Here is a 23,897-nt window from a genome sequence, read left to right on the forward strand (position 1 = left end):
ATCTGAGAAAACTGAAGGTGTTCCAAAGTTAGTGGACAGCATCCACTCTAATTCAGAAACAGTGAGGGAAACTAAAACATAAAAGTCGAATATATTTATAGACTCAGTTCTTCTGCTGTGTTTGATAAATTGGGACACACTTTCATACGGTAGAGTGTGAGGATAAAACAAGATATCATCACCTTTCAAAGAAATGAACTTATTGCAATGTGCTAAGCACATTAACTTTTTACGAATATGGATATCTTACCAAGTTTCAAACTTTTTTTTGTAATCACTATTGCTAATGGTTCAAGCCTCAGGCTGTAACAAACATAGTAGGCATGCTGACAAATATGATCAGATTACTGCCTCAATTGGGATACAAACAAAATCTAAGAAGTGGATTGTAAAGCTGTTCTTTCACTTCCTTCGGGGATGTAATGGGGCATATACCCACTTAATATTTTTATAGTTCAACGTATACTCAACTCCAATTTGCGAAATAATAAGTGTATATGAGTGTGGGTATACGCTTACTTTTGAAAACGATGTAGCGTATACCCATCAAAAATTCTAACACTACATCACTGACTTCCTTGTTAAGCTCATTGCGATGTCTTTGTCATAGTCATGACTTCCTGAGGAGAGTGATGAAGCAGGAGATATTTGGTCTGTTACTGATCAATGAGTTCGTTGATTTACAAAGGCCAAGACAAATAAGTCCATCTTAAACCGTGAACGCTAGAACTATTTGATCTCGTTTTTCTTGACTTTTCTTCTAATTTCTTGAAGACGGGGAATAAAGTGTATTATGTACAGGAGAAGGGAACGTAGGGAAATGGACACAGTTATAAGTGTGCAGAATGTCAGGTTTATATTTTTGTAAGAAGGGAATAAGAAATGCTGAAGAAGGCAGTAAGAAACAGTGCAATTTCAGAATTTAGAAGCCATTTGCTGCCTTTTTCTTCTACTACGCTTTATTTATGTGTGAATGGCAGCATACTAACAAGACTCATCTAGTTTTATTACCTGCGGACTGATCAATGATCATAGTATCTTATAATAGTAACAAATGTTCCTTTACTATCAGTTGCCGTTGGAAGGGCTAGTGCGACTTCAGCTCTGGAAACATTGCATTGCAAAGAAAAATAAAGATACTTTATTTAGAATATATAGCCAAGTACCAGTTGTTGGATGTCACTGGCATGAGTAATATATAGTTGCAGTTTCAGAGTTTAAAGATGGCCTCTCTAAGAAAAGGAAGATAAAAAATGTAAATTACTCTGAATGTGGTATGTCTTCAATGGATGTTTCTGTACTGTTTTGTAAATTGTGTAAAACTTTGGTTTCCGCGGAAAAACGTTATTTTGCCAGATACTGCAAAACACAAATCTGTAGAGAGACTCAAATCAGTTGGTAGATAGGTTCAGAACTTTAATGAAACATTCACGAGTTTCGCGCTGCGTAGTAACAGTTTTGCAGTTATCTTTGTTAAGCTCTAATTAATGTAGTTATTATCAAAATAATCTAAACACCTGTAGTTTGCTATAGTGAGAATTGAAGTGGTAGCACTAAGGATGTATGTGCACCGCCTGACCGTTGTCAGCTGTGTGTTAGGTAAACATTTGTAGTACGTTAGTCGTAGTAGATAGAAGACATGTGTTGAAGCGGCAGACAATGACAATGCAACATGAGAGATCTTTGTTTCAAAAGGGCCAAATTATGGATGCGCGGGTACTGAATTGACAGTCAAAGCACTTCTATAAGTAATATTCTTTAGAAAGTAGACATTTTTTTTTTTGTTTGTTTTGTTTTTGAATGCCGAGAAAAAGAAACAAAAAGAAAAGCAGGTTTAATGAAGCTTTCATTGGCTGCTCAGTTTTCTGAGAAGGCGTCGTTATGTCGTAAACAACGCTGTTTCTCCTTTTGCGTGGGTTTCTACTGTCCTTTCTAAATATGAATTTGTATGCAGATCTTGACGTAGCTCTAATATCTAGGTACTTGATAGAATAGATAAATAGTAAATTAGAAGAAAATGGCCACCCACCTTTTTTGTAAAGCCTTGTATTCTAATGTATAAATGGTAGAAAACTAAACAAACCTAAATTCTCCTTTGAAACTGAGATATTTATTTCATGCGGCAGTATTAAAATTTCCTGTTTATGGTTGCGAGAATGGGACATTTCAAAGAGAAGTAAACGAGCAATTATTTTTGAAACAGACTGTACAATTTTACATGTGTATGTCTTTCTTTTAGAATCTTTCGACATTACAAAGGTAATGCTGAGGTATTTCGCAGAAACTACAATGAAACTAAACGCAGTATTGTCGACACAGAGGGAAATACTTTACAGATTGCAAATCCTTGAAGGAACTTGCGGAAATTGCATAGTAGATGATAATTTTGAAGATGATACAAAAGTTGCTGAATCATTTCCTATATCAACAAGTGAACAGTTGGATACTGTTGAAGAAAAACTTGGAGATCCGAAGTTTCGAGGTGCTGCGGTAAGTAAAAAATATATTCCTTGCAATATTATTTTTGTTTCAAGAAAAAAAATTGATCTTGCCTCTTTTGGTTAGTAATCCAAGTAAAAATTTCACTCTATTCATTTTTATTTATTTACATTACAAATTCCAATTAACCTCTACGAAATCACAGGAAAGAACAATGGGAAATGAGAAGTTTTCAGAAGGAAGTTAACTAAAGTTATATCATGATAGTCTGGTAGGACCAAGAAAAAAAACAAAAGATTCTGAATTCGATCCTGAGACTTCTTGATTACAAGACAAGAACGTTGATTGTTCTTCGCTATTTTGATCTTCATGAACGTTTTATGTCTTTAAAGGACATCAATTTCAACAGAGCACAGAAAAAATCATAGACGAAGGCTTTTATATAAGAAACATAACATTTGTATAAATTACTTAACAAAAGCACTGAAGAAATAATAATTGTTACAGGTGATAAAACACCAAGAACAACTATATTAGTTTGAGCTCAATGTGTTTTCTATGAAGAAAAGAGATACGTATTTAATAATCTTTTTTACGAGCTTTGTTACTAAAGTTCTAAGCTAATTAAGAAATAACATAACTAGAGAAGTAAAGTTTTTTAGGACATATTTATTTAGTCTTCATAGGAAATCATGCCAAATTTGGTGTTAATATTTACAGATACTTATAAATTTAATGGGAACATCTAAAAAATAAATAAATAAATAAATAAAAACTTACCTGAGTATTATGGCGTTGGACTATCTTTCCCCCTCAGAACAGCTCTGATGCGACGTGGAACGGAGTCATAGAGGTCGTGAATGGTAGCAAGTAAAATATTGCGCCATCTCAGTTTCATGGGAGAGGATGGAGGCTGAAATCCGGATTCATGTCTCCAAAATGGATTACTGATGCTCAGTTATGACCAGGCCCAAGGATTAGACAGATCAGGTGAGGTGTACAACTTCATCCCGTTGTTCCTCAAATCACACCGTAACAGCTTCTGCTCTGTGAATGGAGACATTATCATCCTGAAGTACGGTGTCATTCCCAGAAATCAACATCTGTACCATAGGACACATAGTTCTTGAAATTGAGACATAATCATGGCCTGTAAGCGCAATCGGTATGCACCAGCACAGGGTTTACAGGAAACAAGGAAATTGGGCCCACAGCATCATAGAGCCGCCGCCATGCTCCATGGTTGAGTGGAGACAGAGTGAATCATACACTTCTTTGGGTGTCCGCCACACACAAATACGGCCCATAGTTTGAAATAAGGTGAATCATGACTCATTAGACCATATCACATGCCCCATCAGCGGCCCATGTTTCGTGTTAGTGGCATTATTGGCAACATGCTAAAACATTATGGTTCCTTAGTAGCAGTTTTGCCCATGTAACCCGCCCCTTCATCTCCATGTGCTGTAACTCGCGGCGGACTGTGATTGGTGACACAGATTGTAGGAGGTGTTGCTTAAGTTCCTCTGTTACTTGCACCGCAGTCACACAACGGTACTGAGTAACGCTCCGCTTTAGTGTTCAGTCACTGAATGTTTTCTTTCGATGACTGTTCCTCTTTGCCTATGTGGTTTTGCGATGAGTTTTGTTTGCCATCTCTTTGGACACAGCCCTCACAACATACCCAACACACTTGACATTTTTGTCACGCTCTCCACATAAACTAGCGCCAACAATTAGTCCTGTTTGGTAATCAGAAAGGTCACCCAATTTATACATTATTGTCTGTTCAGTTCACTGCTGCTGCCATTCTACTGCTCTTCACGTAGTACGGAGTTTGCCGTAACATATCATCACCAACAGTCTAGCACTGAGGTTGCCACCTGACCGCTGGCAATCCAGACATCTGACTTGTTTCCAACTCCAAGTATTTCCATTAAATTTATAAGTATCTGTACCTTTTCTATGATTTTGCAGATGAAGAAAAACAGCAGAATAAGTGATTTTCAATGAAGGGAAAACCTGAAGTCAAGAGGTGTTATTGAATATCTCATAAGAAGAGCTTAACACCGCAGGATATACCCGTCGACATGCTTATTTCATTAAGCGATAATTCCTTTTGTTATGGCATAGTGAAGAAATGAGCAGCTGCATTTAGGAAGAGGAGAACCAGCATTGAAGACGACTCTCGACCAAGAAGGCTTGTTGAAGCTCTAACCTAGGAAAACACTGACAAAGTCAATGAAAGTGTCATAAATAATCGTCGGTTGTCCATCGTTCAGGCTGCTGAGATAACGGGATTGTCAACTGCAAGCATTGACAGAATTATCATTCAATATCTAAGAATGACAAACGTTTCAGTGGTGTGTACCCAAACTTTTAAATTTTGGGGCAAAAGATGACCACGCGCAACATTTCAAAGGGTAATCTGCAGCATTTCCGGGCAATCCATATTCCTTTGTTTCGATTTTTGACAGTACATTGGACATGGGTCCGCCATTACCAAACTGAATCAAAACAAAGATGCAAGTAATGGAAACACTCCTAATCTCCATTTCCAAAGAAGACCGAATGAGGACCCTTAGCAAGAAAGGTGATGGTAGACCATCCAAAGTGGGCAAATAGTAACCCGGGATTACAATAGAGCCCTCCCACTATAGTTGCATAATCATATTTGGCAGAAGCATCGTGGGAAACTTGACATAAGGCGTCCTTTTCTCTCAGGACAATGTCACTAGCCTCAAGGTAGTCATCATGGTAGCAATTCAAGGTAACTGCTTCGAATTGATCCTTACATACTTTATTCGCAAGATCTGACACCTTCTTGTTTGTTTCCAAATCTCAAACAGAAGTTAGGAGAGGTCATTTTAACACCGATAATGTCATATGTGCTGTAGATGACATTCTAGACGGCTTTTACTAAATTTTGTACCAGCGACATAAACGCACTTGAACATGGGTGGGCAAAACACTTTGAATTGTCAGGGTATTATGCTGAAAAGCAACACTTTACTTGTACTTTTAGCTACTTCTTTCGTAGTTAGTCTTAAGACTCTTGTATACTCTTGAAACAGAAATATAACTGCTATATTGCTGCTTCTTCATTTGACTTTTTTTTTTTAACCTCTGATAATACATCCTTTCCTTGGTTATAAAATAAATAATTTTTCGTACACTATAATGTCAATAGATTTAGCTGCATCAGTATTGGATATCTGATTATTATCTCATGACTTATCGGCATAATAATAAACTACCAACAGGCAATGGAAAAATGAAATAAAATTTCTAGTTCAACGACCCATGAGTATGCCCTTTAGGCTCAAGGAGACGTCCGATTAATGCAATTGAATAATAATAATGAAAAAAAGAGCGGAATGAAAATGTGGAAGGAAATGGAAGAATTTACAAATATAAATCCATGAATACAATGTTGTCTACTACAAACTCAACCTGTGATCAAACCAGGGATCCTTAGCACCAGAGGCGAGAGCTTTATCACTGAGCCACTATGGCACCTCAGTATGTAATGGAGTCTATATATTTGAATTAACATAAAAATTAAATAGAACTGTGTAAACCTAAATAATTAATATCTTACACGGCTGTGCGCTCTATTCCCTGGAGACTCAATATTTATGATTCCTTGAGTCTTCAAGGTACCTTGAGCAATTGGACTCAACTAAATGAGTTGTCAGATTGTACAAACCAAGTCGAAATTAACTTGAAAACTGGTATGGAATAGTCATGGATTCCAGCCTTGCTCCGGATAATCATTCTAACAGGTTTTTATTATCATATCAACCGTTTACCGGGTGAAGGTGCTTTGTGTAGACTGTCAGTCTTGTCGATTTATCTATTATTTAAATACAAAATAAACAAACAAACAAAAAAGTTCAATTCTCCCTTAGCATTACTGATAATAAGTTAAATACGTAAACAGTTAAGACAGATGTGGTTTCAAATTGTGTAAGACAATAAATACTAGTAGTACTTTGAACATAATAGCTTTACACTGTAACATGAAAAAAGTACCACGTAGCCATCTGAATATTTAGCTGAATAATTCTCGAAAAAGATTTGGTCATTTTAGAAATACTATTCAGATGTTCACTTGCCTTCTAATTTGCTGATTCCACGAATAATAGGAATATTGTTTGGACTAGCTTATCGGTACTGCAACCCTTAAATATATTGTTTTGTGTTGAAATCTCGACATGTTTCTTCAGTGGCAATATCCTAATATTCTTTCAATTTTATATTTGTTATATTTATATACGCGTGTGTAATTATTTATTTTTCTCTTATTTTATCTTTAGACTAATGTATTTGTGTGTATTACGTATTTAAATTTTAGGTTCGAGAGCTCAAAAAAATTGGAGGTAAAAATTTAAACAACGTAGTATACAGGTTGCTCCCTCGAATGATCACGAATGAATTGGCTGAGCAGTATAGTTGGCTTGGTGGCAAAGGAAAGAAAGTGTTTGCCAAACTTCGTCTAGGGAAGCTAGTATTGGGTAAGAGGAATCATATTTATTATTTATTTATTATTTTAAATGGCGAAGTTAAGACACTTTGCCTAGTGCTTACACTTAAGTATTTACTACATTTATGAGATAATAGCAAGTATAAGTTAAACGTATACACAAAATACATAGAAAAAACATTATAACTAAAAAAAAATATGAAAAAAAAGATAAAAATAGAGATATTCATAACTTCAGTGTGATTACTGGTAATCTGCGTCAAGAAAATATTGTTTTAATTTTCTTTAGGGTTCCTATTGGTCAGAAAAGTCAGGGAAAATAGTGCAGGTCAGGGAAATTTTATAAAATATAATTTTTCTAACATTAATTGTACACCAGTTTCAGTTTAGCCAACCATTATAGTACCTATTTATGAGAGGTAATTGGAATGTACATTTGAGCAATTGATTACTATTTGTCTCTATAGGATAAATGTTAATATATATATTCAGCGTTATTTATTCCTTATTTATATGTCAACGTCATCCGACACCTGTCATGAAAGTCAGGGAATTTCCTGCCAAAGGTCAGTGAAACCGATTTCTCCAGATCAGTAGGAACCCTCTTCTTTTAAATAAAGAAATAGTTTGTGAGTTTTCCTTGAATCCTATAGCCATATAGTCTACTGTAAAAATTTCGAATAAAGAAAAAAATGTTTTATACGATTGAATGTTTAAAGGTGAAGACTTGTGGGAACGTGTATGTATGGTGTGAGGGGTTCCTAAGAATTTAAATTGATGATACAAGTAGTGAGGTTGACCACCCTTCAAACTTTGTATAACGCAGTGAAACTGTTAGGAACGATAAGTTGCCAGGTTAAACCACTGTAATATTGTTTCCTGCAAGAAGTCCCATGATTATATGCCTTTAGGTTAAATATAAATATGCATGCGGGATAAATATGCATCTCTTTTGTATTCTCTCTAATCGAATCGCAAGTTTGTCAGTTAAATCCTGATACGCAGTGCCGTAATAATAAGAGTGAGACAATAGTAGTGAGTGGACTAGTGTAATTTTTATGTCTCGAGGAAGCATTTTTAAAGTTTCTGTGTGTAAGCCTGTCTGCATATTTTTTTATTTCATTGGTAACGTCAATAATATGTAGTGAGCAAAGAAGGAGTCCCAAAACATTTCCTTGTAGTACACCGCACTTGTTGTTGTTAACGCATCGGATCGTTCGTTTAGAGTGACAATACTCTGCCTCCTTCCTAATAAGTATAACTTCATACACTGAATTTATTATTCTGAAAAACGATTAGAAAATGGTGAGTCGTGAGAAATTTTGATATTTTCTCCTTTACAATAATTTCCAGTGTTTTCGACAAAACTGGTACTATATCAATTGGGTAAAACTAATCCTGTATTGAAGTCGAAGATTTGGGCGTCTTTCCACGTTGAAGGAAAACAACCTGGGTAAGAAATGAATAATGTCATTTAGTGTTTGTAAGATCCAAAGAGGAATTCTTTTAACCAAAATTATTGAAATATCATTTCCTTCAGTAACATTCGAATTTATTTTATATTAATTCCTGCAGCTACCTCTGTTGTTGTTACGACAGAGATGCTAAAAATACCATTGGACACTCCTTACTTTGAGATATATTCAATTCTTGTTTACTGATCATTAGCTTAATATTAAATGACTTAAGCTCATTCAGAGAAGTGTTGAAGTATTCGAAATGTCTGTTTATTGCATGGCCAATTCCGAGCATTTTCAGATTGCGCCATATCTTCTTAACTTTGCGATTTAATGCCCAACAGATTCTTAGCAAACGCAAAATTAGTATTCCTAATAGCTTGAGTAACGTGGCTTCGTAATTTCTTATATACATACTATATATGTTGAAAAAGAGACTGTAAGTGGTACATATGCTAATTGAATGTTGCAATTATAAGGAACTAATGGATTTCTGTATGTACGAGGCGGACGTTAATGCTGTAGACTCATCGTTTGTACCAGAATAGGTTCCCTGGACGACAATGTACATGTAGAATGAAACGATAAAGTTTAATCTTTGTAATCTTCAGGGCAAAAATGTTTTTAAATCTGGCACGAGCCAGGGAGAAAGAAAAAGAAGAAGAAAATGTAATAATTAATATGGATTTGCTTTTCTTTTTGTGATATAACATAGATTGCTGTTGTTTCCTAATCACTCAGACAACGAATGTGTTTTGTTCTTTATGGTTACTATAAGGATGAGATTATTATAATTAATTTCTAAAGAGATAAGGATTTACAACGAATGAAGATGTAGAAATATAGTGGCTTAGAATTTGGAGAAGCCAAAAATCTTTTTTTTCTTTTTTTTTTAAAAAAAAATGTTTAAAAGTTATTTTATTCTGTGTGGTATCATTTGGACATTTATTGTGTGAATTACGTTTTAAGTAGTTCAATAATTCTATTTTAACGAACTTAGGGCAAATATATAACTGACTGTTCAAAAATTAAGGTTATGAGATAAACATTATTAAGTACCAACCACTGCGTATGTGAATATGGGAATTTTGCATGCATGCTGCCTAAAGATAACTACACCCTCTGCAGCACCTGAAATAGAGGCGAAAATACAGGATATTGTGAATGAGATGCCTGGAATTAGCACACGAATATTAACAATATAAATAAATTTGTTCTCATTCTGTGTGAGCATCAGTAGCATTTTCGAACAATATGACCGGACTGATATACAGTATATACCATTTCGAACACTTCATTTCTTTCACGATGTGCCGTTCATCAGTCGTTTTCGTACAGATACATATAAGTACCTCAGCGCATTCTATTTGGACCACTGATTTCCTGGTCGTTCGACTAGATAATGCAGCTCACGCTCAACTATTCCTAACCAGTTCGAATTCCACTTTGTAAGTCTTTTAAATTAATTAGTTTATTTGTTCCCGGTGGCTAACGTACTAACTCTCGGCAGTCACAGTATAGAAGGAAGTGATACATATGGAACATTGAAATTTTGGGCCCCATACTATTGGAAGAGAAAGACACGCGCTACAACACCTGAAGTAGAGGCTAAGATGCAGAATATATGAATGAAATACTTGCGATCAGACACAAATGTTGGCAGTGCGAGTCAATGTTCTTTTGATAGTGTTGCGTGAACTTAAGTTGCATCTGTGCTATCTTCAATATCTTAAGTTTGTCACCTGAAGTTGCCCAAGTGAGTGAGGTTTTCTTAGTGGCTCTTGCAATAATGTAATAGAAACTCGTACTTCCGTGCCTTAATCCCACTCGCAAGTGAAGCACAGTTCGCAAAAGGTGATATCGTTACAATCATCATAATAGGAGGACGAAAATCCGTATGTACGTATTCAGTCATCTCACCAACGGGTTTTCCTCAACATCTGGGCCGGTGTTTCTGATAAGTTATTGGGACCCATATGCTTCCAAACAGTTTTAAGGAATAATATGCTTCAATTATTGGACGATGAGCCGATGATCAGTCGTCCACGTACACACTTAAAGGCGCTCCACGCATTTTAGTCAGAGCGTTTGCAGCTGCTTGGATTACTGATTTTCTGGTTGTTGGATAGCACAATGTGGATCAATCACATCGACTGCTGCTTGCTCTCTAGGCGTACTTGATCTTAAGCATCTTGATTTCTACTTTCTGAGCCTCTTAAAGCATGTGATCCATTTGCCTTAGTTTTGGTATTCATATTATGAAAGGATGTGAAACAATACGAAACATACCAAACATTTGGATGATGCTTGCAGAGGCATAAGACGTCCACGTGTATTCAAATCAGTGGTTCACTTATTGAACACCTTCTATACGGTAGATTTACTGACAAATTACATTACGTGACATCGGACAGCCCTTCATAACGTAAAGACGAGGCATTTCGGACCTATTGTGAAATAGACTTCTTTGTTCATCTGTTTGAGCAACATTTCCTTGAAACTATACAGTTTATATTTAGGATATCTACAGACAGTTATCAAAATAATGGAGATACGGATACCCATATTATGTAACACATGATTTTGTGAGTTAGTAAGATTAAACATTTGTGCACTCGGAGTGTCTTATATCAATGTTGTGAAGTAGAGCAGAGCAGTACGGTTCCTTTATATAATAAACAATATGTTTGTGATGCAAAATGGAGACTTCTCTAATTTTCGAAAAGATCTAACTGTGAGTTCGCGCTTAGTTGAATCAAGTGTATACAAGATCACCAGTTAAACGTATCGAAAGAAACAACATCCAAGGTGATGACGATTACAGAACTCACGCAAAACATCGTCAGAGAAGAGGAATAGTGGATGGAAATGAATCCTAAATGAGAAGGATCACCGAACAATGAAGGTAATTAATAAAAAGAACCATAGAAAAAATATAGTATAATTGACTGAAGACCTCAGTCAGCATCTGAAATGACTTACGTGTATAATCACATTATGACAGCTTCTGCAGTCGGGCGCGATTTCAAAATCCCTGGGCACCACCGCCAATTATTGGAATTAAATAATATATTTGGAGGAGTTATTTTTCTAATTACTTCCAGAGCAGGCATGATTTATGTATAGCGAACAGAGGAATATGCTGCGAACTGCTTACTTCCTACCATTAAGCACGACTGCAGCCTTGTGCTCATGTAAGCTGTAACTTCATGTATTACGTTATTCCTATTATTACTCTCAAAGAACGAATTACTGCCACTGATCATGTGGATATTTTAGGCGACGAAGTGCATCCTATGGTGCAGATGATGTTTGCGAACAACGGTGCAGACTACCAAGATGACAATGCGTCAATACTCACAGCCATACCTGTTCAGAATGGTTTGAGAAATACCAGGATGAATTCCAACACGTCCTCTAACTCACTCAAATCCCGACTCGAACACTATGAGTATTCATGATCAGTTGTAGAGTAGCCACTTTGGAGTAGGTTTTCTCCAACTCAATGCTAAACTGCACGAAGAATGGTTCACTGTTCCTCTCAAACGATTAATGAATTATATGTTAATTGAGCGACGAATAGAAGCTGTACTGCTAGTTAAAAGTGATTCCATATTAAATCAGTTTTATTTTGTTCCATTTCCATTATTATGATAATTATGTGTGTATATACATTAAACATTTAACCTAAACATTTATTATTATTATGCTTTTACTGGGAGAGGCTTAATTATCTAATTATTGTCTTAGTGTTGCATGTTAACAAACTATAAATGTTTACAGATTTTAGTTTATTAAACATCCGTAAATGGACATTAGCGGAGAAAAGCTTTTCATATTCCGAGCTCTAACACATATATTCTGAGTTCACTAAAACGTGTCCAGTTCCTGCGAAGTGTTCTGTCGAGAGCAATATAAGGACTTAATTCCTCTGCTAAAATGTCTATTTATTATTTCTTGAGTATTACAACACATTTTATAATGTACCTGTATGCAACTCTTACGTCTTTATTTTATTAAAATGTCATTTAGTGGAAACATGATTTGGAGTAATTTAAAACTCTTCATATCGCATTTTATAATACGAAAGTTTAATTTCTTTATTTCTTTCCTGTGGGATACATGGAGGCTCAGTGGTAAAGTGATCGCTTCTCTGAACAAGATTAGTCAGCGTTTTCAGTTTTCAAATGTAGTTAGTCGAACCATGTTATCTTCATTTATGTAAAAGAAGAGTGAATGAATATTGTTTTGTACCCGTTTATTTCTAATTTAGTTAAAATGTAAACCTCATTGCAGATATTGTTCGTATGTCTGTACCTGCTGCTACAGATGATCAGATAGTGGAACCTGTCAGAAAGTGGCTTGCCAAGGCCAAGGAGAGGTTAATAAGAGAAAATCAGTAAGTACAGCATCAATGTTAATATGTACAGAAGAAATTAATGTGTAAAGTCTATTATGCCGTAGAGTCAGTTCTAATAGTAGTATGCCAATTATACAAATACGAATAGTTGCTAATGTTGATTCTAGGAGGAATTACATGATTTAGTTATAAGGGAAGTTAGAAAAAATATGTATTTAACAGCCAGTACAAATAATTCAATTTTTACCTATTCACAATTTTGACATAATCCCTTTAAGTAGATGAAACGAATTGTGTTACATGGTATTCCCTGAATTATCAATCTTACAAGCTTTTAAATTACATGATTAGCCATTCCCAGGGAATTTTATTAGAAAAAGGAAAATGCAACCGTATCTTCATTGTCTTTCACTTGTATACATGGAGAAACGCATCCAATATTTCGAGGTCTGTTTCTTGAATGAGAAATTGAAAAATTGAAAAGATAGGAATAGAAATGACGTTTAAAGAGAGAAAGAGAGGAAGAAAAGAACAAGGAAAACTGCCGAACGAAACCTCATAATATTTAAAAATTCACCTCCACAGGTTTTTCTATTGTACTGTCATTTTTTCCTTCATCTTCGTGGACTTTCTTACTTGTTACAGGCATTTATACACTTCTGGTCGCAAGTGGAACTGCCTTCCAGAAACTAATTTAAAAAAGTTGAACCTTACGTTCCTTGGATCTCCTTACAAAGAAATCTATTTTCCCTCCATACTGTTACAGAGCAATGTACGTAATCTCTACTAGAAATAGGCCATCTGGACATTTCCTCCAATTAAATATTCAGGTGGCATGTAGAAAATCATAAAGTATGACAAAGAAGATAAAAGTCAAAAACCAGTGTACTACATGATACGAGATTAAAGCATGTGGAAAGTGCATCGTCAAAAGAACAGTAACAGAAACAAACGGAAAAGGCTAATATCCATATTGTGAAGTATTTGTGTAGTAACAGTGATGTGACTGTGAACTATTGATTTAATTTGTTAAATTCCATTTTATTATTTTATAATTATCTTCTACAGAATCATAAACTCTTTAAAATTCCACGGAATAAAAACTTTTTATTAATGTTGTACTCTTCCAAACAGCTTGTATAATCAAGTAGTTGTTAATTCTCGCTTTTAAAATTGTTAATAAACGCAACTAGTTTCCTTCTTGCCTTTCCGCATTGTTTTCCGCCTAGTCTGACATTTCCTAGTTTCCTAAACATCAGACTCGTCATTTTTTGATTAAACAAAACCACGGAAAACACAACGAGGGGCATTCGCCACAAGGTTTAAGAATGTGCAAAATCGTATTAAAAAAAAAAAAGTACATCGCACCATTAAAGGACAACCAACTCTATGTCTCAAAAATACCATTCTGTTGGTTTATCACCACAGACACATTTGAGTTTAACATCTAAATAGTAAAATAAAAATGAAAAAACCGTAAAAACGTACCGTAAAAAACAAAAAAACTCAATGCCCCTAACAGTCCAGCAAAATTAAATTTCAATTGTTGGCTAACTCCAATATATCCAGGTTCCTATAAAAAAAAATAAAACAACACCAATCTCATCAAAATGTCATGCTAATACTCATGTCTTAATCATAACCTGTCTCTCTCTCTCACCTTTTCCCCAACTAGTCATTTTCAAAATTAAAACATTTAAATTTTATTTAAATTCAACCATAGTTTCGCAGTTAAATACCGTGTTGTGCATCAGATTCATCCCCAATTGTTACATTATTCTATAAGTATTTTAAAAATTATTCTGAGCTACAACTGATGGCACAACACCGGCACAATATGCTTTTGGTCTAGTGGGTAACGTAATAAATTGATGTGCTGATGTTTATTTTCAACATAGGTTTTAATCCTGGCTTTGTAAATCTATATTCGATTCAGGGCATGGGAGATCCATGTCCAATTCAGGGCGGGAGCTCATGTAGTTTGGATTCCACGTTAAACAATATATCAAGGTCTTATATAACCTCTGTGTTGAAAAGTACGCTTCATTCAATACAACACAGTCTAACGTTTACTCTTGAACAAAAAGCAATGAGGAAAGATCTTCATCCTAGAAACGAGTAATTCGCGCAAGCAGAGGCGTCATTTCTGGAGGATAGGCGCGCAATCACCCTCCTCTCCGAGTTTGAAATGTATATACATTTTAATCAGTAGTCTAATAATATATAACGAAAAACATTAAACCAGGGGTGGATAACTTAACGTAACTGTAACGTAACGAAAATAGCTCTCTGTAACAAAATTATTGGTTATTTAATTTCGGTGGGTACACGACATAACACACATTTTCGTTATGAGGCAGTAACATTATTCAAGCATGTAACGTTTTTGTACCGTAACTAATTGAAGGAACAAATCTGTTTCTGGTATGCTTTATAACTCTTCTGGGCAAAAAATCCAGCTTTTGTACCACCAGAATGAGATTCTTTCCTATGCGGGTATCTAATGGAACGAAAATGTGCGGAACAGAAGCTATTTCGTTACAAAGACTATTTGCCACATAAGTAACACAGTTGATCAGACAGGTTTGGTAAAGGTATTGTGTTCATCAGTTACAGATCTTATCAGATCTTTGGAGAGTTCCTCAGGCATGGTATCAATTGTATTGTTCTTCAGAGGGTCACATTGAACTTCGTTCTTCAGGTAGTGAAGCAGAAAGAAAATTCACTTTCATATGTTGTTATTGCAAATCTAAAGCAGTGTGGAGAAAAAAGAACTTGATCGATTTCTGTGAATATCATAGGAGAAAGTCAGTCACAAGGCAGGTGGAAGGGGCAGCAGGGTCAGGGGGAAGCATAGAGTGAGCCAAAAATAGTAAAGGGGAGGGAAAAATAGACAATGTCTTTCATTCTTCATCTTGCTTTGTTTTCATAGCGCTCTTCGCTGTCCACAACAAGAGTAGGATTATTTGATGTGAGACCTGTTCCATGAATGGGGGCGCAAGCCTGTGAAAATCATATTATTATTATTATTACTAAAACAAAACTTTACAGTTCTATACAGCCCACAAAATGGCTGGAAAATTGCGTGATGCATGGCCACGGGGTAGCGGAGTTTGCTGATTCTTAATCCAGGCAGATCCCCAATTGGTTCACTATATTGAGTAAAGATATATTATTATTATTATTATTATTATTATTATTATTATTATTATTATTATTTCTAACGAGCGTAGGCTAGTGGTTAGCGTTCTTCCTTCGCAAAAGGAAGATCCTAGGTGCAAAGCTTGTGGCTTGCTACCCTGACTAGTTACACCAGTTTTTTCGCGGTTCCACAAGGTGAATGTCGGTATGTTATCTTTAAGCATAAATCCTGCCTGATTTTCTTCTTTCCTTTTTCCACTATTGATGTTAAAATATTCTGTTGTAAATTGGCCTTAGAGGCTGTATTTGAAATATTGTTACATAAATAAATGAATGTTTAGAGCACACCAGGCACGCGTCCATTTTTTTTTTATTTTATTTATTTTTTTTATTATGGATCCAAAGATTTTTGGGGGGTCTTATACGTATATTGTAGTATTTAAACCTGTGTTATTCAACATCTGAAAAGCCTAAGTAATTGTCAATTAGTGCCCCCTATTTCTCAGAAAAAATGATAGTGCTAGAGATATAAAATACAATTTTTAGGCCATATCATTCATTTCGATATGAAACAAATATACTTGTGTTAAGAAAGTTCACAAACATTCGTCGACCTACGAAGTTTAGTGAGGGCGGGGAATCTGAATTCAGTAGACCTCACGTAGCTCCTGGTTTCAATTCTCAGTAGGAGCTAAAATGTTACCCAGCATCTTGAGACAATGGGAAAACTTCCTAAGTTAAGACTACGGTAGACTAGCGGAATCTAGTTACGTGCTATGTGTCTTCCTTTCACTTGCAGCAATAATGCTATTGTTTAGGGTTAAAATTCATAAAGTATACTGCGGGGGGAAGGGGGAGTAAATTCAATCCCATGTTGCAAGTTTACACATGTACATGGAAGTTTACACATGTACATTCCATACTGAGGTTTCAAAGATCATTATCTTTGTTCTACGAAGTATTTTGTTGACACGTGAATCATACCAACTTACGCCGAAAAAGCACATTCAGATAGTTGCGTCGTAAAGTTGTGGGAAATCAGTAGGAAGTGGGGGGTGGGAGTGGGAAGGGAGACTGCTCAAGGCATAAATGATTATGAAACTGGAGGGGTAGACACGGGTTTCACGTTTCAAATTGTCATAATACATCCCTCCTCAGCATTTGTTCTTCAAAGAATGTCATCCATAGTAATTCATGAGGTTTGCAAGTGGTCTTTTGACTCTTTACCTGCAGTAACTCAATACGGAAGAATGCATTACAATTAATCCAAGTAATTAGGTGCAAAATTGTGACAGTCATCTGAATTGTATTACTCTTTGACGGCCCATACACGTAAACACATGCCTGAAGAAACAGCCCGACTTGCATGAAAAATGATAAAACCATAGGCAAGTTGATCGTGTATGGCCTCGTTCATTCATGTTGAAAGTTTTCAAAATCTTCTGAAAACATGTTTGATGTTTTTGCCGTTCTGCACGCATGTTTACCGTGTATGGGCTCGTTCATGCAAGGTGGCTGTTTTATATTTAGGTCCGCCAATCACGACAGCGGAAGAAATCACGTGACTCTCCCCTCCGCCGCATGCCAAGGTCGTTGAAGATGGGTGATCTTCGTTATTCCTGGAGCATCAAAACATAGAGAGAGAGAGAGATGCGTTACATGACAAGGGATTCTGTGCATGCATTTATTCAGGTATACAAAGAAGTACCATGTTTTTGGAAGGTAAAATAAAAATTAAAAAAAAGAAAAACTACTGTGTGGGAAATGACGTAAAGAATTCTACATTTGAAAATCTAGAAAAGCTGAGAGAATTTCAACCTCACTCCACACTTGATAGTTGTTAAAAGGAGGATAAATACGTTGCGCTCCAACTGCAGAAGAGAGCACATCAAAGTCAGAAAAAGGAAATTAAGTGGTTCTGCCGCTCATGAAGTTTACATGCCAAAGTTATGGTACTACAGGGGTGTAGCCAGCAGGTTTATCTAGGGGGTCGTTTTTGAGGAGAGACAGCTACAATGTACAAAACCCCAAAAAATGTGTTACAGCTAGAGATTTTGAGTGCTGAAAAACGGATTTTTTTTTGTTTCCGTCCGAAAATTTAAACACACTGTTTTTTTAAAGCTTTTTTCTTCAAAAATATTATGTACCAGGTAGTTTTTATTATACTTAACCAAGAACTACTGCCCCGAAGCAAACGTTATACCTTTGCAAAACTATTTCAATCCAAGTCCTTGTACACAGAACCTATCTACATAGGACTGATTTGTTTTTAAAATTTCATTTAATTTCTTTAAAATTTCCTGACAAAAATATTTATTTATTATTCGTGACTAAAAAACATTATAATTATTTTATTAACAGCTATATATCACTTCCTGTTTTACACCAAGTGGAAAAAAAGCGAATAAAATTCAAACTGAAAAACTGAATTAAAACGTTGTTTTTCACCATATTTTCCAACTGATAAAAAAATGTGTTTTTTAAAACACTCAGTTTACGGGGATAGTTTTGTAGCAGTATTTATAGTACCTTGTTGAAACGTTTGTCTTCAAACTGTCAAATATAAAACAGGGGCGGATCCAGGACGGACTTCTGGGGGTCGGTGGGTTATAATACTGCTACTTAGAGCTACCTTTAAGAGCTCCAAACTCTGGGATGGGTTTTATTTATATATAAAATAAGAAATCTTCATCTTCTGGGGGTTATCGCCCCTCTGGATCCGCCTCTTATATAGAAAAACTACTCAAAATATTATAATTTGTGTGGAATAATTTAGTTCCATTATCTAAACCATTTCCATCCAATTTGGACATGTTGGCGTGGGAGACCCGGGTTCGATTCCCAGCGGGAACTAATGTGGTTCGGATTCCACGTTAATCAGTAGGTCCACGGGCTCATATAGCCTCCCTCAAAATCAACTCAACCAATTTGGAAATGATCCGCACAGGAGCACTAGATCAATCGATTGTAGTAGATGTGGTAGCAACCTGTGCATTTGGTCATTCCTTACACAGAAGATACACCATATTATTTTTCAATCGGTAAATAATTTAATGTAAATTATTAATTATATGTAAACTTTGTTATATTTAAATGACTGGAGCGATATAATTTTACGATGATGTTTTAAAAACTGGCCCTTTAGGGGGTCCAGGAAATCATTTGGGGGGGACTGGCCCCGACGCCCTTCTCCCCATGGCTACACCCCTGTGGTATTACGATTAACTTTAATTTTTATCGGATTAGGAAGAAACACGTGTAAGCAAAAGCAACCTAGATGAATACAGCAGTGATGAAGAGCCTGATGAGTCATCTCCACAGGTAATTAAAATAAAATATTATTGCAACTAGTTTTATTTTCACACTTATTCCTGTGTACTGACATGTAGAATTAAGAGACCTCGATGGTCACTACTAGTTAGCAATCATATTGTCTTACCATTCGACTCTTCACGGTCTCCGTCCTCAACATTTCTCAAACAACTTCTAGTAAGTTGAACAGCATGTTGGTACGTGTGTGGGCAAAAAATTCTTCCAACATGCATGATGAAACAAATCTTTCATGCATATTGGTCATGCAAGTGTGTATTGAATCATTTTTTGGGGGACTAGCCCTGATGGGTTCCCCGTAGCTACACCCCTGTGGTACTACGATGAACTTTTATTTTTGTCGTATCAGGAAGAAACACAGAAGCAATCTATAAGCGAGAGAGAGAGAGAGAGAGAGAGAAAATCATTATTCCAACTACGTTTTCACACTTATTCCTGTGTACTGACATGTAGAATTAACAGACCTCGATGGTTACTACTTGCTGATAGCAATCATATTGTCTTGCCATTCGACTCTTCACGGTCTCCGTCCTCCGCATTTCTCAAACCACTAGTAAGTTGGACAGCATGTTGGTACGTGTGTGGGCAAAAAAATCTTCCAACTTGCATGATGAAACAAATCTTTCATGCATGTTGGTCATGCAAGTGTGTACATGTATGGGCCGCTTTTGGCAACAAAATTACCATCTTTGTACAAAATTACAAGTTCCTAAATGCAGTATTTTCTAAGATATTTATGAATTAAATTTTACATGTTATGAAGATTCTGAAGCCTCTGATGATGGGAAGACATCCCCTTAAGCTGTAGGTCATGTCTGACAGTGGCGTAGCAAGGGAGGATCACCCGGCTCAAGCTTCCCCCCCCCCCCCTTAGTGTTGCGATGTTGAAAGTGGATTCCGCTTACATATAGTATGTTCTATTTGTGATCATGATATTAGGACTTTTCTTTTTAGTTCCCGGCGTAAGCCGACCGGATGTTGTACCATTAAATGTCAAGCACTTCATATTGAACCAAATAGAAAGTTGTCCCGTGTGTATATGCAATCTTTTATGTGTTATCGTTGATGAAATATTCTCTGAACTTATATACATGCAGACACACAGATGTCAATACGGAAATGGTAGGTCTTCACCCAACTCTGGCCGTATCTGGATCTACATTAGGCATTTTGACAGTAATACAAAACTTCCTTATTATAGTATAACATGGAAGTAATAACAATCACTCATGGAAATGTAATAAGATTATGACACCTATGTTGTAAGGAGTTTTCCAGTTAGAAATTGTTTTGATTTGTCAACATAAAAAAACGTAAGCGTAACTGATATTAATCTGCAATGTCTATTCGCAAAGTGCCTGGAGGGAATGAACATGTAATACCTTCCAAATGGTGCAAGCTACGGTAAAATACATTACACCAGTGAATGTAAACGTAACACTTGCACGTGTCCGATGTAACACTTGCACCTATTTCCATTTGAAAAAAACGAAAATAAAATCTAATATGGCGGATCTAAGATGGCGGCCGAGGTGGATAACATGTTTCAGAAGCAGTACTTGATCCAATTTGTTTTGCATATGCCCATATTCATGTCCAGTGAGTAACATCTAAAGAAACTAAAAGAAGTTTTGTGTCCGAGCGTTATGGTAGTGTATGATAGAATTCCGGATATATGAAGGCCCATAAATATGCCAATTACCGGCATGGGCAGCTAAATTTAGTACAATATACATTAGACAGCAGAGAACTTTGTATTTAAATCAATTTTACACGAATCTCGAGGGGACACTTCGCGAATGTACCTGGTGAGAACCAACATGTAGGCTACTATATCAACGAATGCCTGCGATATATTAACTTCAGAACCGCAATTTAGAACTGCAAGAACCCTATGTTTGTTTTCTGAATGCAACATAAAAATTTGTTTCCATGATAATTCTTTTATTTACTTTTTAATATCAGTTCTACAAGTAGTACAACCTTCGACTATGACACTTTCTCGCAAGTTAACTTATAAGCATTTAAACAATACAATGAACATTAAAAATCAAAGGGAGAAAATGAGACAAAATAAACGGTAGATTACCACATTGCCACGAGAATTCAAAACATTCACATGAAAAGAAAAGTCTTCTGAATGGGTAGCACTTTTTGACAATTTTCTTTCTCTGGCAGATTTTTTTTTTTTTTTTTTTTTTTACAAAAATAAGATAAAATAGAAATATGTTTAAAACAAGTCTTAAAAATGCGTGTTTAAAACAAAATGTTTAAAACGTATATAAAATTTGATTTAAACAAAACCAATTGTTTAAAACAAGTTTTAATCACTTGTTTTAAACATTTTGTTCTAAACAAAACAACCCTGCACCAGATTCATATTTCAAGTCGCTATGGTGACCTGGCACTCCGGATTTTTCAACCCATACACACACACAGGGTGCAATGCTTTTGCGCACACTTTCTTCCAGCTTATCATTACATGCAGATAAGAAGCAAAATAAATAATCATTTTAATGCTTTTGCGCACAAAATGGTATGCAACGTTGCCAATTCATTCTTTGATCTTAATATACAATATATTTTGTAGTGTTTTTTTTTCTTTTGCAAAACAAGACAGGACTCATTTGATTAAATAAAATAAACTAATTTATTAAATTATCTAAGTAACTCCAACTACCTTACTTTCTTGGCTTCTTCAAACACACTAACTCACTTATCTAACAGAATACATAGCGAGACAGCAAGTGGTTCCTGATTGGTTACCGCCAGCTGGCGGCAGCCAATCCCGTGACAGCTTCCAAAAGAGAACTACAAAAATGAACTTTTAATTAACGACTTTCACTTGAAAGTAGCTCGTTAATTAAAAGTTCGTTTTTGTAGTTCTCTGTGGGCAGCTGTCACGGGATTGGCTGGCTGTAACCAATCAGAAACCACTTGCTGTGTCTCTGGAACTTGTTAACTACCAGATATGAATATATATATACTGGAGGATACTGAGAATAATTGTAATCTGTTGAAACTGAGCAACTACGAAGAAAGGAGCACCATGCATAATAATGGGAGGTTATAAATATCGTCGTTTCCGTGAAGGAAGAGAAGGATCAATATGGAGGTAAGTTAAAATAGACTTACTAAATTGGTGAGAGCAGAAACTTTTGTTCTTCTCAGATTGCTTTGTGAACAATTTTAATTTCTACAGACTATGTTGACCTTTATAATCCTTGAGTTTAAACGTAGCTTACTGTGCCTCTCCACTGGCTAAAGTAAGGTAATGAAGCAGTGGATGTAAACTAACTTAATACTCTAAGATTTCGAACATTTTCGGTTTTGAATAAATTTTCATACAAAAGTAGCAGAGTTAATCTATAGACCTTTTGGTGAGGCACCTGCTCACTATTGCTCCATCTACTAATGATTGATTACTTACACCAAACCATTAATTTTGCAGGTGTACCTTGAAAACATGCTCGGCTACAATTGAAGTTGATGCTACTGAAAGGAGGGTATTACAGAAGGGAGTGGAGCATAATCATCAAGGGAGTATTGAAAATGTTAACAGGCATTTGTTGAGGGAAAACTGTGAACGTCGTGCTGTAGAATGCCTTGACGAACTGCCAAGGAGATTTCAAAAATGACAAGCTTGAACAAGCTTGATCATAAGGTTATGAAAACATGCAGAGACGCAATGTATCGATCTCGGAGGAAGAAAATGCCCAGTAAACCAAAAAATATCACCGAAGCTATTCAACAATTGAAAGAAAGAACGAACGATATAACTATGGCTGGAGAAAGGTTTCTGTACGTTAATGAAGCAGCGCTAGTAGTCCTTCTTACATGCAATGAAAACATCAGGTATGTGTTCCTTTTTAGTTGTTGTTGATTTTGATATTTTGTTTGATGATTTTGATGTTGTTTTTATATAGTTGTTTCTATATAGGCATAGTGAAGAAACTGTTTCGCTTCTATGTGTTCTTTATTCTTATTCGGTATTATTATTCCTTTATTCTTTTTTCATTTCAGGTTCTGGTGTGATTTCCAGGACATGGAATTGTTTGCTGACGGGACATTTGCATATTCTCCACGACATTTTGCCACGAAGTTTCGAGAATTAAAATATCTTAAAGTTGTAGGACACAAATTTCAAGGACTAAAGTTGTAAAAAATGTACCATACAGCAGAATTGAATATAATAAACCTTGAACAGCAGAATTGAATATTTCTTTTGTATCTTTCATATTTACCCTTATTCTCTAAAGTATTGAAACTGTGCGCAACTGCATGATTTGCGTAAGCATGATTATATTGAGATTTGGCAACGTCGCATTTAAAAACTGTGCGCAAAATCACGATTTTGTACTTTTCGATCAGCTGTCAATCAACTACAGATTATCGCAGATCTTTGGGAGAAAACTGTGCGCAAACTAGGTGCACCCCCCCCCACACACACATATATATATATATATATATATATATATATATATATATATATGGCCGGATTTATTGGGGTGCAAAGGTGCACGCGCACTCCTTTCCTTGTAAATATACACTACTTAAAGTGAGAAGCTAGGAGTAAAAATAGAAAAACTTTCCAAAATTTTCTTCTGTCATGTTTCGATTTGGACTTAAATCAAAGGGATGTTTTGCAAAATCGATAGTTTAAGTAAAAGTTCAACAAAAGGAT

The 23,897-nt window shown here is 35.7% G+C and overlaps 1 protein-coding gene across 4 annotated transcripts in view; it reads left to right on the forward strand.

Annotated features, from left to right (window-relative positions):
* Positions 1-23,897, forward strand: part of LOC145662833 (uncharacterized) — a 48,759-nt gene that overhangs the window by 12,547 nt on the left and 12,315 nt on the right. For 2 of the 4 annotated variants that reach the window (XM_081728742.1, XM_081728743.1), the window contains exons 3-7: positions 2,240-2,490; positions 6,797-6,956; positions 12,679-12,781; positions 22,665-23,068; positions 23,237-23,430. In XM_081728742.1, coding sequence (XP_081584868.1) covers positions 2,240-2,490; positions 6,797-6,956; positions 12,679-12,781; positions 22,665-22,851 — 701 coding nt within the window. In that variant the 3' untranslated portion in view covers positions 22,852-23,068; positions 23,237-23,430. Of the gene's footprint in view, positions 1-2,239; positions 2,491-6,796; positions 6,957-12,678; positions 12,782-13,387; positions 13,905-22,664; positions 23,069-23,236; positions 23,431-23,897 lie in introns of those variants that run through there. The other 2 variants (XM_081728744.1, XM_081728745.1) reach the window with 2 other exon arrangements.

Source organism: Thermobia domestica, chromosome 10, assembly GCF_964235325.1.
Source record: "Thermobia domestica chromosome 10, izTheDome1.hap1.1, whole genome shotgun sequence".
NCBI lineage: Eukaryota > Metazoa > Arthropoda > Insecta > Zygentoma > Lepismatidae > Thermobia > Thermobia domestica.